Source organism: Leucoraja erinacea, chromosome 1, assembly GCF_028641065.1.
Source record: "Leucoraja erinacea ecotype New England chromosome 1, Leri_hhj_1, whole genome shotgun sequence".
Lineage (NCBI taxonomy): Eukaryota > Metazoa > Chordata > Chondrichthyes > Rajiformes > Rajidae > Leucoraja > Leucoraja erinaceus.
In genome coordinates, this window is record NC_073377.1 from 66,728,301 (window position 1) to 66,741,864 (window position 13,564).

At 39.4% G+C, this 13,564-nt stretch overlaps 1 protein-coding gene across 9 annotated transcripts in view; it reads left to right on the top strand.

Moving 5' to 3' along the window:
• Positions 1-13,564, top strand: part of fryl (furry homolog, like) — a 299,072-nt gene that overhangs the window by 146,515 nt on the left and 138,993 nt on the right. For all 9 annotated transcript variants that reach the window (XM_055636452.1, XM_055636425.1, XM_055636427.1 and 6 more), the window contains 4 exons: positions 3,969-4,048; positions 8,252-8,332; positions 8,463-8,631; positions 12,585-12,677. In XM_055636452.1, the coding sequence (XP_055492427.1) occupies positions 3,969-4,048; positions 8,252-8,332; positions 8,463-8,631; positions 12,585-12,677 (423 nt within the window). The remainder of the gene's footprint in view (positions 1-3,968; positions 4,049-8,251; positions 8,333-8,462; positions 8,632-12,584; positions 12,678-13,564) is intronic.

Sequence of the window (13,564 nt, forward strand, 5' to 3'; positions counted from 1 at the left end):
CTGGACTTCCCCAACATCGGGAACAATCTTCCTGCATCTAGCCTGTCCAACCCCTTAAGAATTTTGTAAGTTTCTATAAGATCCCCTCTCAATCTCCTAAATTCTAGAGAGTATAAACCAAGTCTATCCAGTCTTTCTTCATAAGACAGTCCTGACATCCCAGGAATCAGTCTGGTGACCCTTTTCTGCACTCCCTCTATGGCAATAATGTCCTCCCTCAGATTTGGAGACCAAAACTGTACACAATACCCCAGGTGTGGTCTCACCAAGACCATATGAACTCATGAAGTATTGTATGTTAATGTTTTTCTCTTGTCTCCTATAATAATAACCTTATCTATTTTCTGAGTCTTTATTCTTCATCCACTGTTTTCACCCTCTAGTTGAAACAGTCTGTTCACATTCTGCAGATAGTTATTCTTTGAATAAGTTTAGCTTCGTGTTTGAAAAGTTGAATCGATTGATGACTTAAGTGCTATTGCGTATTTAAAGTGAGGTGTTACGAGAGACTTGAATTTGAACAGAACAATTATTTATCGATTTCCTTTTATATTTTGTTGCTCTAACTAGTTAGTTGGCTGCATGTGATTAATTGTGTTCTTTATTACATTATCTGACATGCTTTTGACGTTTTAGTTCATGGTTTTTTTTGCTTGATGTATCTTTGATTTTATCAACAAGCAGTATTGGGTTCTTTTAATATTGGTTTAATGTTATCCTTTCGCTTCAAAATATATCTTGCGTGTAACTTCTAAAAGGCATTTACTCGTCACCAAATCATTTATCTTTGAACAAGAAAAGTAGCATTAGCAGTATTGTGCTGTCAGCTTGTTCACACTGGAAAATGGTTTGAGGGTTCTCAAAGTAATTTCAGATAAGATACTTAAATCTTTTGATTGATTAAGGAGTTGACCTTAAATTGCGAGGGGGAAATGTCCCTGTCTAACATTTTGCACCACTTCATGTTGGAAATCTGAAAAAAACTAGAAAATATTGGAAGAACTCAACAGGTCGGGTAATGCCACCATGACAAAGGGTCACAAACATTGACTTTTGCTCATTCCACAGAATTCCGTTTTCCAGAATTTTCTGCAGAATCGTCTTCAACATATCAGAATGCTGTGGTTTCTGACTCCCATTTGTATCTGTTTGCTCCCGCCTTATTACACAACCATTGAGGAAAAAATATCTTGCTGTTACCATGATGCCCTTTGACAATTTCTTATCAGATCCATGTTGTACCTGTCACAACCTCTTAACAAGCCGATGCCAAGATTGCCCTTTTCATCCATTTCCCCACCCAATGCTCCATTTTATCATCTATTTCATTTTATTCACCTTATTCACAACTATATCCTTGAGCTTGAGCATTGAATCTTTGTTGGATAAATGGGTATTTTTTAATATGGCACGCTTTAATGAGGGATAGTGCTGGATTCTCAAATCTTTACAATCTAGATTAACAATACGTAAAGGGATCGAGTGAATTTTAACCAAATTTAATGTGCTTACAAACGTGGATGGGAGCATTTGAGAGCATTTGAGAGCTTGTTGAGAGCAAACTGCAGAGAGACTGCAAAAATATATAGATGAGTGGGGAACAATTTTGCAGATGGAGTATAATGTTGGGAAATGTGAGGTTTTCCACTTTGATAAGAACAGAAAAGCAGAATATTATTTAATGGACATAAGATTACAGAATACTGATATAAAAGAGATCTCGGTGATCTCATACATGTTGTGGTGACATCAAGTAATTAGGAAAGCAAATGAAACTGTCTCTTAACATAGAAAACATAGAAAATAGGTGCAAGAGGAGGCCATTTGGCCCTTCGAGCCAGCACCGCCATTCATTGCGATCATGGCTAATCATCCACAATCAGTAACCCGTGCCAGCCTTCTCCCTATATCCCTTGATTCCGCTAGCCCCTAGAGCTCTATCTAACTTTGTCCAGTGTATTGGCCTCTACTGCCTTCTGTGGCAGAGAATTCCACAAATTCACAACTCACTGGGTGAAAATGTTTTTTCTCATCTCTGTTTTAAATGGCCTCCCCTTTATTCTTAGACTGTGGCCCCTGGTTCTGGACTCCCTAAACACTGGGAATTTTTTTCCTGCATCTAGCTTGTCCAGTCCTTTTATAATTTTATATGTTTCTATAAGATCCCCTCTCATCCTAAATTCCAGTGAATACAAGCCCAGTCTTTCCAATCTTTCCTCAAATGACAGTCCCGCCATCCCGGGGATTAACCTTGTGAACCTACACTGCACGGCCTCAATAGCAAAGATGTCCTTCCTAAAATTGGGAGACTAACTGCACACAATACTCCAGATGTGGTCTCACCAGGGCCCTGTACAACTACAGAAGGACCTCTTTACTCTGATACTCAAATCCTCTCGTTATGAAGGCCAACATGACATTAGCTTTCTTCACTGCCTGCTGTACCTACATGTTTACTTTCAGTGACTGCTGTACAAGGATACCCAGGTCTCGTTGCACTTCCTTTTTTCCTAATCTGACACCATTGAGATAATAATCTGCCTCCTTCTTCTTGCCACCAAAGTGGATAATCTCACATTTATCTACATTATACGTTTTTAAGAAAGGCGGGAGAGAGAAAACAGGGAATTCTAGACCAGTTAGATCCTGAGGTAAATGGTTAGAGGATCTTTTTTCTTCAGGACAAAATGTAGAACTGTGTCGTCTGGTGTGATGGTTAGGTTAATGAACCAGCAGCCAAAGTTCTGAAAGGCATTGTGGCACCCAGGGAATTTAAATTCGAATAGATACATTTAGAATTAAGGCTGTTCTCAGTAATGGTAACTGAAACAAAACTAAATTGTCATTAAGATCCATGAAGGAAGGAAATGTGCACTCCTTATTTGCTCTGGCTGACTATGAGCTGCCGCCTGAGAAGTGGAAATGCACAATCAATACTGCATTCCAAATGACATCCACATTAAGTGAATGAATTAACAAAAGTCACTGTTTTATTTGGAGATGAGCCTTCTTAGGATTATGAACGTTTAGCGTTCCCTCCCCCAAAGAATTGTGAGGACTGAATCGATGAATGCATTCAGGATCCACATTTACAGTTGAGTCAAGGAGAACAATCATGAAAGCAAATTCTCGGCCATGATCTTGAGGGAGTTGACTTGAAGTAGTAATGAGCAGGAGAGCAAGAGTGTGCCATATTTCTTCAATGATCATTCATGGTTGAATATGATGAGGCTGGACCTTTAATCTGCTTCAATCGTGAGAAAGTACTCCATCTGTCTGTGACATTCTGCTTGTGTTGATCGGCATATACCTTATTTTGTAGATAAATAGTTGAGATAAGGTTGGTTTCCTGGTTTGATTATGATGGTTGAGTGCAGGGCATGTTGGGCCATGGATTTACAGATTATGAAAAAATGTAGAATGTTATGAATTTATCCCATTCCGTGTGATAGAACCAACAATATATGAGGTGGTCCCAACCATTGTGGGAAGATGTCGATATGATGTCATGTAGATTTTTCCCCTGCAGATATGGTCAAATTGATAAAATACTTTATATTGAGTACTTTAATCCCTCACCTCAGAAATGCATTGTTAAACTAGAACATCTTTCTCTTGTGTTCTTTAATGTTTTGTGTATTTTCAAGATGTATCCTGCATGTACTGTAACTCAAAAATTATAAATAATTTGAAACCTTATAACAAGTGTCCATATCTGAAATGTAAGTTTTCAGAACTAATGGGAGAAACATTTACTATTATTTTTAAGAACAATTGAGTATTTCTGAGGTGTGAAGTTTTTATTTGTATTGTTTTCTCACGCAGGATTTAATTGAAGCCAAAGTAATGATTGATAAAATTCTGGAAAAACTACTGTAAACCATTTTGCTTATCCGATAAAAAACTGTCTGAATTACATTTTCAAAAGATGCATTTGGTAACATGCTGATGTATAAATTGTTTTATAGATTCCACTTCATCCAGTGCCAGATGCTTTAGTACACGAAGTTATGAACTTGGCTTTTAAGCACTTTAAACACAGAGAAGGGTAAGTTGAACCTTTGTATGCTTTGTGCATGCCTTCAAAGTAGTATAAAATGCAAACATACATGTCTGTGGTAGATTGCTGAGATGCATTTGTTTTTCCAATGTTAAATTCAAATTAAAGTAATAAGGATACTAAGTCTGTTATCTAAGATCGCTGTCCATTTATTTAAACTGACCTGCAGCATTCTGCAATGAAACAGAAATCGTGGACGACTTCAGATTTTATTTAGACTGGACAAATCAAGTTGATTATTCTTGTTCATTGAATATTTCTGAATCAGTTTCCCAAAAAATAAATTGTCAAGCAAACGATGGAAGAAGTTACTTTTTTATGTAATGAGATTAGAATAATTACTAATTTCATAGTTAAGGATCTTTTAATGATAATATGCCAAACTTTTATATCACATTTATTGGGTCAAAATCTGCGGTGCAGGAGTAGATGAGCAGGCTAAGATGGTTTCTAAAATTATATTAAATTCTAAGGCAATAGTTGAATAAATTAGATGTTTAGGAAAATGTTTAAAACATCACTGCAAAGTTGCATTCCATTGCTATAAAAGGGAATAGCTTTTGATTAAAAGTATAATCTTGCAGAGTAGTAAATGAGAATTTAAAAAAGGATATTCAAACGAAGGGCTAAAAGGGAGAACATGAAATACAACAGTAAAGAAGCACTTGGTATTGGAGGATAAACAAGTGCTGATGCAAAAGCACATTAGAGAGAGAGCACAGAACCCAGGACAAATAAGAGTGAGAAACTCAAAGTATTATCAAATCCAAATAAACTTATTGGGGCTAAAACCCAACAATTCCCAGTATCCTTGGGTGTAGAAAGGGTGGCTATATATTTTTTTTAAATCTTGTCATCAGAACATTCCCAGTGGAATAGAAAACAGCATATGCATTGCTGCAGTGGGACAAAAAAAACAACAAAACAGGCCAATTCAAGACCTGAAATGATAAAATTCTGATGTGGGCTGATCAATGTCATAGCCGATGAATTGCTGGGCATTGAGCATCTTCAATTTGAGTGAATCTCGCCACTCGTGGACCATAAATCCAGCTACCATAATTAAATCTTCCATCATCAAAATCCTGGAAGTCACCATTGACAAGAAACCTAATTGAACGTGTAAGAATGCTCTGACTACAAAAGCAGGTTAGAGGCCAGTATCCTTATGCCATTGTCCCACTTAGGAAACCTGAACGGAAACATCTGGAGACTTTGCGCCCCGCCCAAAGTTTCCGTGTAGTTCCCGGGGTTTTTTGTCAGTCTCCCTACCTGCTTCCACTACCTGCAACCTCCGGGAACCGCACGGAAACCTTGGGTGGGGCGCAAAGTCTCCAGAGGTTTCCATTCAGGTTTCCTAAGTGGGACAGGGGCTTTTAGGTGAATGATTCACCCTTTGATATCAGGAATCTTATCATCTATTAGTAGGTATGTTACAAAACGTACCTGAATCGTGGCTGAGCATCTGCCCCTCCCCTTGTGTGTGATTTTGGAGCTGTTTGGAGGGGGCGGGTTTAAAACCCGATTTTTACTAGGCTGTTCCAATCGCAGATGTTCAGCCTAGTAAATCATTAACGGAGAATCGCTGCAAGACCCGGTCCCAAAAGCTATTATTAGTTTTATAGGCCTCGAAGAGTAGATATAATAAATTTAAAAGCTCTCGTTCATTCCGCAAGCTCTGGCAGCCCCAGGGTTTTATAAAGCAAACAATTAAAGGTATGTACCTTATTTTTACATTAAATGGGGCATGTATATAACCCTATAATTATAATTTTCTATAGCGAGTAGCTCATTTTGGGCTTTTTATATCCCCCAGTATTTTTCTCGGCATTTGAGGGCACTAATCCAGCGCGCTGTCAACATTCTAAACCTGCGCGTTCACATGAACCCACTAGAAAACCGATTTATTTACAGCAATTGAACACTAAATTCCTTCCATTTGGCCTATAAATTAATGTAAATTAGATATAAAAATCATGTTATATTGTGAATTATTTGTGAATAATCTTTGGACACTTAGGCTATTTAAAAATGTTAATCTTTCCTTAAGAAATGTGCTTTTGACTATCTAAGATCACAGCTTTTTTGTAATGCCCATTGAAAATCAATAGGGAACAAGATGCTAATTTCCGAGTATGAAAATGGTCATAACTTTTTTAATACTTGAGATATGAAAGTGAATTTGGTGTCAAATTAAACTTATTGTTATGCTTTATCTGATGGGATAAATTGCAGACTTGATTTTTTTAATCTCAAAATTTTGTAACATTGCTACTATTAGGCACATGTCAGGAGGGTGATGGTACTCTGGACCTGCTTGGATGAGATCAACTCCAATGAAATTCAAGAATCTTAATGCCATCCACGGATTGGAGGGTAGCTAATGTTATCCCACTTTTTAAGAAATGCAGGAGAGAGAAAACAGGGAATTATAGACCAGTTAGCCTGACATCGGTGGTGAGGAAGATGCTGGAGTCAATTATAAAAGATGAAATAACAGCACATTTGGATAGCAGTAGCAGGATTGGTCTGAGTCAGCATGGATTGACGAAGGGGAAATCATGCTTGACTAATCTGGAGTTTCTTGAGGATGTTACCAGGAAAATGGACAAGGGACAGCCAGTGGATGTAGTGTTGGACTGGACTTTCTGAAAGCATTTGATAAAGTCCCACATAGGAGATCCGTGGGCAAAATTACAGCACATGGTATTGGGGGTAGAGTGCTGACAAGGATAGAAAATTGGTTGACAGACAGGAAACAAAGAGTGGGGATTAACGGGTCCCTTTCAGAATGGCAGGCAGTGACTAGGGGGGGGGGGTAACGCAATGCTTGGTGCTGGGACCGCAGTTATTTACAATATACATCAATAGACAATAGGTGCAGGAGTAGGCCATTTGGTCCTTCGAGCCAGCACCGCCATTCAATGCGATCATGGCTGATCATCCCCAATCAGTACCCCGTTCCTGCCTTCTCCCCATATACCGACTCCACTATTTTTAAGAGCCCTATCTAGCTCTCTCTTGAAAGCATCCAGAGAACCTGCCTTCACCACCCTCTGACGCAGAGAATTCCACAGACTCACCACTCTGTGAGAAAAAGTGTTTCCTCGTCTCCGTTCTAAATGGCTTACTCCTTATTCTTAAACTGTGGCCCCTGGTTCTGGACTCCCCCAACATGGGAAACATGTTTCCTGCCGCTAGCATGTCCAAGCCCTTAACAATCTTATATGTTTCAACAAGATATCCTCTCATTCTTCTAAACTCCAGAGTGTACAAGCCCAGCTGCTGCATTCTCTCAGATTCAAAGTAACATTAGCAAATTTGCAGATGACACAAAGTTGGGTGGCAGTGTGAACTGTGAGGAGGATGCTATGAGAATGCAGGGTGACTTGGACAGGTTGGGAGAGTGGGCAGATGCATGGCAGGTGCAGTTTAATGTGGATAAATGTGAGGTTATTCACTTTGGTGGCAAAAACAGGAAGGCAGATTACTATCTAAATGGCGTCAAGTTGGGAAAAGAGGAAGTACAATGGGATCTGGGGGTCCTTGTACATCAGTCTATGAAAGTAAGCATGCAGGTACAGCAGGCAGTGAAGAAAGCGAATGGCATGTTGGCATTCATAACAAGTGGAGTTGAGTATAGGAACAAAGAGGTCCTTCTTCAGTTGTACAGGGCCTAAGTGAGACCACACCTGGAGTATTGTGTGCAGTTTTGTTCTCCAAATTTGAGGAAGGACATTCTTGCTATTGAGGGAGTGCAGCGTAGGTTCACAAAATTAATTCTCGGGATGACGGGACTGTCAAATGTTGATAGAATCTTGTATACTTCTGTTGGGAGAATACAGAACCTGGGGCCACAGTTTAAGAATAAGGGGCAAGCCATTTAGAACAGGGAAGAGGGAAAACATTTTTACACAGGGAGTTGTGAATCTGTGGAATTCTCTGCTCCTAAATCTTGGAACACATTGGCTTGTAGCATCGCCGCTATCTTCAATGTGGCACCCAAATACTTCAAACCTTGCCCAAGATTCCAGTATCTGCAGTCTCTTGTGTTTTCAGTTGGTACATCACTTTTACACGGTTCTAATTTAGATTCATTTTAATCATGGCTTAAAGTTAATCTATTTGGTTAAAGTTTACAATTTTGCTTTAACATGCATTTTTATTCCTTTTCCTACTGTTCATTGACAGGTATTCAGGACCTAACACTGGGAACATGCATATTGTTGCAGATTTGTATGCAGAAGTGATTGGAATTCTTGCACAATCAAAGTAAGAATTCATATTATTCACATTAGCAGCAATGAAATCTGAAGTCATGTGGGTGTTGAAGCATTTTGAGTAAGCACAACACAGTTACTTATTTTGTAAAATGCAAAAATTTGATTTCAATTTATTTTAGATTTCAGGCTGTTCGAAAGAAGTTTATGACTGAGCTGAAGGAACTCCGTCAAAAAGAACAGAGTCCTCATATTGTGCAAAGCATCATCAGTCTAATTATGGGCATGAAGTTCTTCCGGGTCAAAATGTATCCAGTGGAGGACTTTGAAGCTTCCTTTCAGTTCATGCAGGTGAGCTGGACTTTTTAAAATGTTAATCCTTTTAACGTGTGCTTAAAACCTCTTGTTAAATTTTAGCTGTGAGATTTGAGAAAATTGTGATGTTCTGTTTCTCTTCCCCCAAATGCTGCTTACCTTCTGATTTCTGTCAGTATTTTCTGTTTATGTTTCAGATTTCTGGCAACTGCAATTTTTTAATTTCTAATTTTCCTGTCGAGGAGATAATTTTTTTTTAAGAGCCTTTTAATATTGGTTTGTTCATTATATTGGAATTTTACTTTTTGAATGTTTTTGAACACTGACCACACAACCTTTTTACTTAGTTTTACATAAGGCTGTTTTTCTTAATGTTTACAGGACATTTACCAGTGTAAACAATTTACTCTTTCCTGCGTGGTTCTATTAGATTAGTTCCTCAAGATACTGCAATGATATGAGGAATAAATAGTGAAACATCTGTGCAACATTAAAAGCTCTACATGTAAGGCTTCAGTACCATTGCCATATATGGGAAGTTCTTCAAGAGCTCTTAATGTGTTTCTGGATAGGATGTAATTCAGAATTTGTTGGCTATGGAGTCAATTAATCTCATTTACAGTTGTTGATTCACGTTTTTCTCTCACATCGGTTGTTTCGACAATAATCGACCAGGCACCGGGGTTGCTTTAAACGTACGTTTATTGAGCAGGAGTCTTCACACAGGTTACAACCTGGCAAAGAGTCAAGCTGCCTGCCCTTAATTGCAAGGCTCTTTATATGTTAATGCCACCATTTAGCACCTCCCACAATCCCCTGATCAAAGAACCGACACGTACGAAGAATACAGGAAACCAAGTATGTACATATAAGGAGATGAAAGAGGAACCACACATAATCTCAGACCAGTACATCCCTTGGTCTTCCTGGCAAGGGGGGTGGTTGTGTATTCCTCAATCTTGTCAGACTGGGCCTGTGATCCTTTATTCATGACTACGCAGTAACTGCAAGACATTGTGTATTCCCTCGTAACAGCCTGTTCCAGCAAGCATGGTCAGCAGCCATCTTATGTCCTTTGTTTCAGTCTGCCTGACCAACCATTTTGTCTTACAGAACAGTCTTATAGCATTGATTCAGACTTTCTATTCATCACAGTATATGATCAAGGCAAAGGAAAATTGAAGATGGAATAAATGCCCCAGTCTGTATCAATGGCGCTGAAGTAGTGATAGTCATGTTCAAGTTCCTAGGTGTAAATGTCACTAGCAATTTGTCCTCGTCCAATCACATTGGCAGCACGGCCAAGAAAGCACATCAGAAAAATACGAGATCTGGCACATCTCCAACGACATACAAACAACATATCTGGATGCATCACTGCCATAGAGTCCTACAGCATGGAAACAGACCCTTTGGCCCAACTTCCCCACACTGACCAATATGTCCCATCCACACTAGTCCCACCTGCCTGCGTATGCCCACACCCCTCCACACCTATCCTATCCATGTACCTGTCTAAATGTTTCTTAAACATTGCGAAAGTACCTGCCTCCACCACCTCCTCCGGCAGCTCATTCCATACACCCATCAGTCTTGCCCATCTAATTGCATGTATAATCGTATCCCTCAGATACTCTAGTAACTTTCCACTGAGTTAATGTGAGGCTCACTGCCCTGTAGTTCCCAGGCTTTCCCCTGCAGCACATCTTGAACATTTGCCACCCTCCAATCATCCAGAATCTCACCTGTATTTAATGACAACTTTTAAACCTCAGTCAGGGCACCTGCAATTTCCTCTATGGCTTCTCACATTGTCCTCGGATAGATCTGATCAGGCCCGGGAGATTTGTCTACCTTTATACGCTTCAAGACCTTCAGCACCTCTTTGACTGTAATACTGCCTACTTTCAAGACACTTCCATTGGTTGCCCCAAGTTCCCCAGTCCTTGTGTCTTTCTCCATGGTATAAACAGGAGAAATACTCGTTGAGGACCATGCCAATCTCCTTTGTTGACTATGATTTATCAGTGCTCCCACTTTCTGGTTACTCTTTTTCCCTTTATGTGCTTATTAAATCTCTTGGGATTATTCTTAATGCTTTTTGCCAGAGCTATCTCCTGTCCTCTTTTTACCCTCCTGATTTTTTTTTTTTTTACCTTATTCCTTAGTTCCTGAAACTCCTCCAGGGATACACTTGATCCCAGCTGTTTATACCTGCCCCATGCATCCTTCTTACTCTTGACCAGAGCCTCAATTTTCCTTGTCATCCAACCTTTTTTATGCTCATCTGCCTTGCCCTTCACTCTAACAGGAACATGCATGTCCTGGACACTTGTCAGCAAGTAGGGGGAGTGAAAGATTTAATTGAATGGTATTCCAAATTAGCCTACATTTGAGCCACCTTCCAAATATATATAGGTGTTGTGCATCCATGTTGTTTCCCAGATGTGCAAGACCCCAATATTTTATTATCGCCCTTGTTTTCAAATCCCTCCTTGGTTTTATCCATTAATATCTCTGTTGTTGCCTTCAGTATTAAAAATCTCCATGACATCTGGACTTTCCTAATTCTGATCTCTTGAATCTCCCCTAATTCAGTTGTTCCATCATCAGCTACCAGTATCCTCTACATAATTCATTAAATAAGCCTCTTAGACCAGCCTTGCGGTTAATAGGTCTATTATGTTCTTAATGTTTTTTTTTTGGGGTTTTTTTTAAAATGTATGTTCTTAATGTAAGACCAAGGAAAAAAATGGGTTGCGAATTTAATTGTGAGGCAGCTAAGCTTTCAAATTTAAATGCACAAGCCATTAAAGTTAGCAGTGCCCATAACATTTGTTGTAATAAGAACAAATATAAATCTTTGTCATATTTAAAAGTATTGACTGTCAACTATTGATTTTGATTTAAAATGACCATTGACCTCAGCTGAACCATTAGGTACACTCTTAGGGGAATTTGAGGAAGGACATTCTTGCTACTGAGGGAGTGCAGTGTAGGTTTACAAGGTTATTTCCCGGGATGGCAGGACTGTCGTATGCTGAGAGAATGGAGCGGCTGGGCTTGTATACTTTGGAGTTTAGAAGGATGAGAGGGTATCTTATTGAAACATATAAGATTATTAAGGGTTTGGGCAGGCTAGAGGCAGAAAACATTTTCCCAATGTTGGGGGAGTCCAGAACCAGGGGGCCACTGTTTAAGAATAAGGGATAAGCCATTTAGAACAGAGATGAGGAAACATTTTTTCACACAGAGTTGTGAGTCTGTGGAATTCTCAGCCTCAGTCATCAGTGGAGGCCGGTTCTCTGGATACTTTCAAGAGAGAGCTAGACAGGGCTCTTATAACGGAGTCAGGGGATATGGGAAGAAGGCAAGAACGGGGTACTGATTGAGGATGATCAGCCATGATCACATTGAATGGGCCGAATGGCCTACTCCTGGACATATTGTCTATTTTTAATTATGCGCTCTTCAGACTGGGCATGGCTGGCAATGCCAACATTTATTGCCCACCTCCTAATTGCCCTTGAAAAGATGACTGCGAGCTGTGGTTTTGAAGATATTCCCAGACTGCTGCTGGTCGGGGTCATGACAGTATGTGTTTTGGAGAGAATGTAGTGGTTGCATTGCCATGTGATTTAAGCATTTCTCCTTGTTGGTTGTAGAGGTCATCCACTATGTAAGTAGTGAAACGTTTGATGGCAAGTCAAGGGATGAGGTGCTTCTGGAAATGAAACTCAAAGAACTGACACTTAACTTCCAACTTGGCACAATAAAGCCTTTAAGAATCAATGTCTTCTGGTTTCTCCCTTTTCACCTTTTTATTCTCTCTTCCCCAATTTTAATTTAATTTGCTTCATGTCCAGGTTTCGCAAATGTATTGAAATTAACTCTTTTTGTATATATGCATTTTGCACATTATCTCCATTGTGTTCTGTTATAAGTTGTTTTTGGGAATGGGAATTTTGAGCCTGATTTGTTTTTAACAGGAATGTGCCCAGTATTTCCACGAAGTCAAAGATAAAGACATTAAACATGCACTAGCTGGACTCTTTGTGGAAATTCTGATACCTGTGGCTGCTGTAAGTTTAATATTTCTCATTCTGGCATTTGTAAGGAGAAATGATTAATAATGCAACTGACAAATGTTATTCAAAAATCAAAATTGCTTGATTCTTGAGCAAAATGCAAAGCGCTGGAAGAACTTTTTTGCAGCATTTTTGGAGGGAATGAACAGATGACATATCAGGTCAGCGCCCTTTCTGCAGATTGATAGTGAGAAGGGAAAGCTGGAAAAAACTTTTTCAGCTTTCTTCCTCCCCACTTCGTCAGTATAAAGAAGGGTCCTGTCCCAAAAGTTTGACTGTCCATTCACTCCACAGGATTCACTGAATTCTTCCAGCACTGATTTTTGCGCAAGAATCCAACATCTGCAGTTCCTTGTGACAAATGTTACAGCCTTGCATAATTATAGCAAGTTGGTGATACATGTATTTTTTCCAGAGCCATCAACATTGTGAAACTTAAATATTACAATGGTAGTGTTCTCTGAAAAATTGCAATATGCCTTCCTTTTTCTGAAAACCATTTCTAACACATAAATTTATGCACATCCGTTGTTGGAAAAGCAAAAAAAAAAAAACAAAAAACGACGAGATTGATATTCCAGTTTAAACCACTATTCTGCCACTTTATATTTCATACAGGTGTCATTTAATGAGGTGCCAGGAATCTCTGGTAAAACTAAACAAAGAATGTAGAACAGCGCAGCACAGGAACAGGGCATATGGTCCACAATGCCAAGATCAAATCTTGCTTGCTTGCAGATAATTCAAACCCCTTCCGACTGGAACGCATTGCAGAGGGTAGTGAAAATTGCCCAACGCATCACCGGTTCCTCGCTCCCCTCCATTGAGTCTGTCCAAAGCAAGCGTTGTCTGTGGACGGCACTCAGCATCGCCAAGGACTG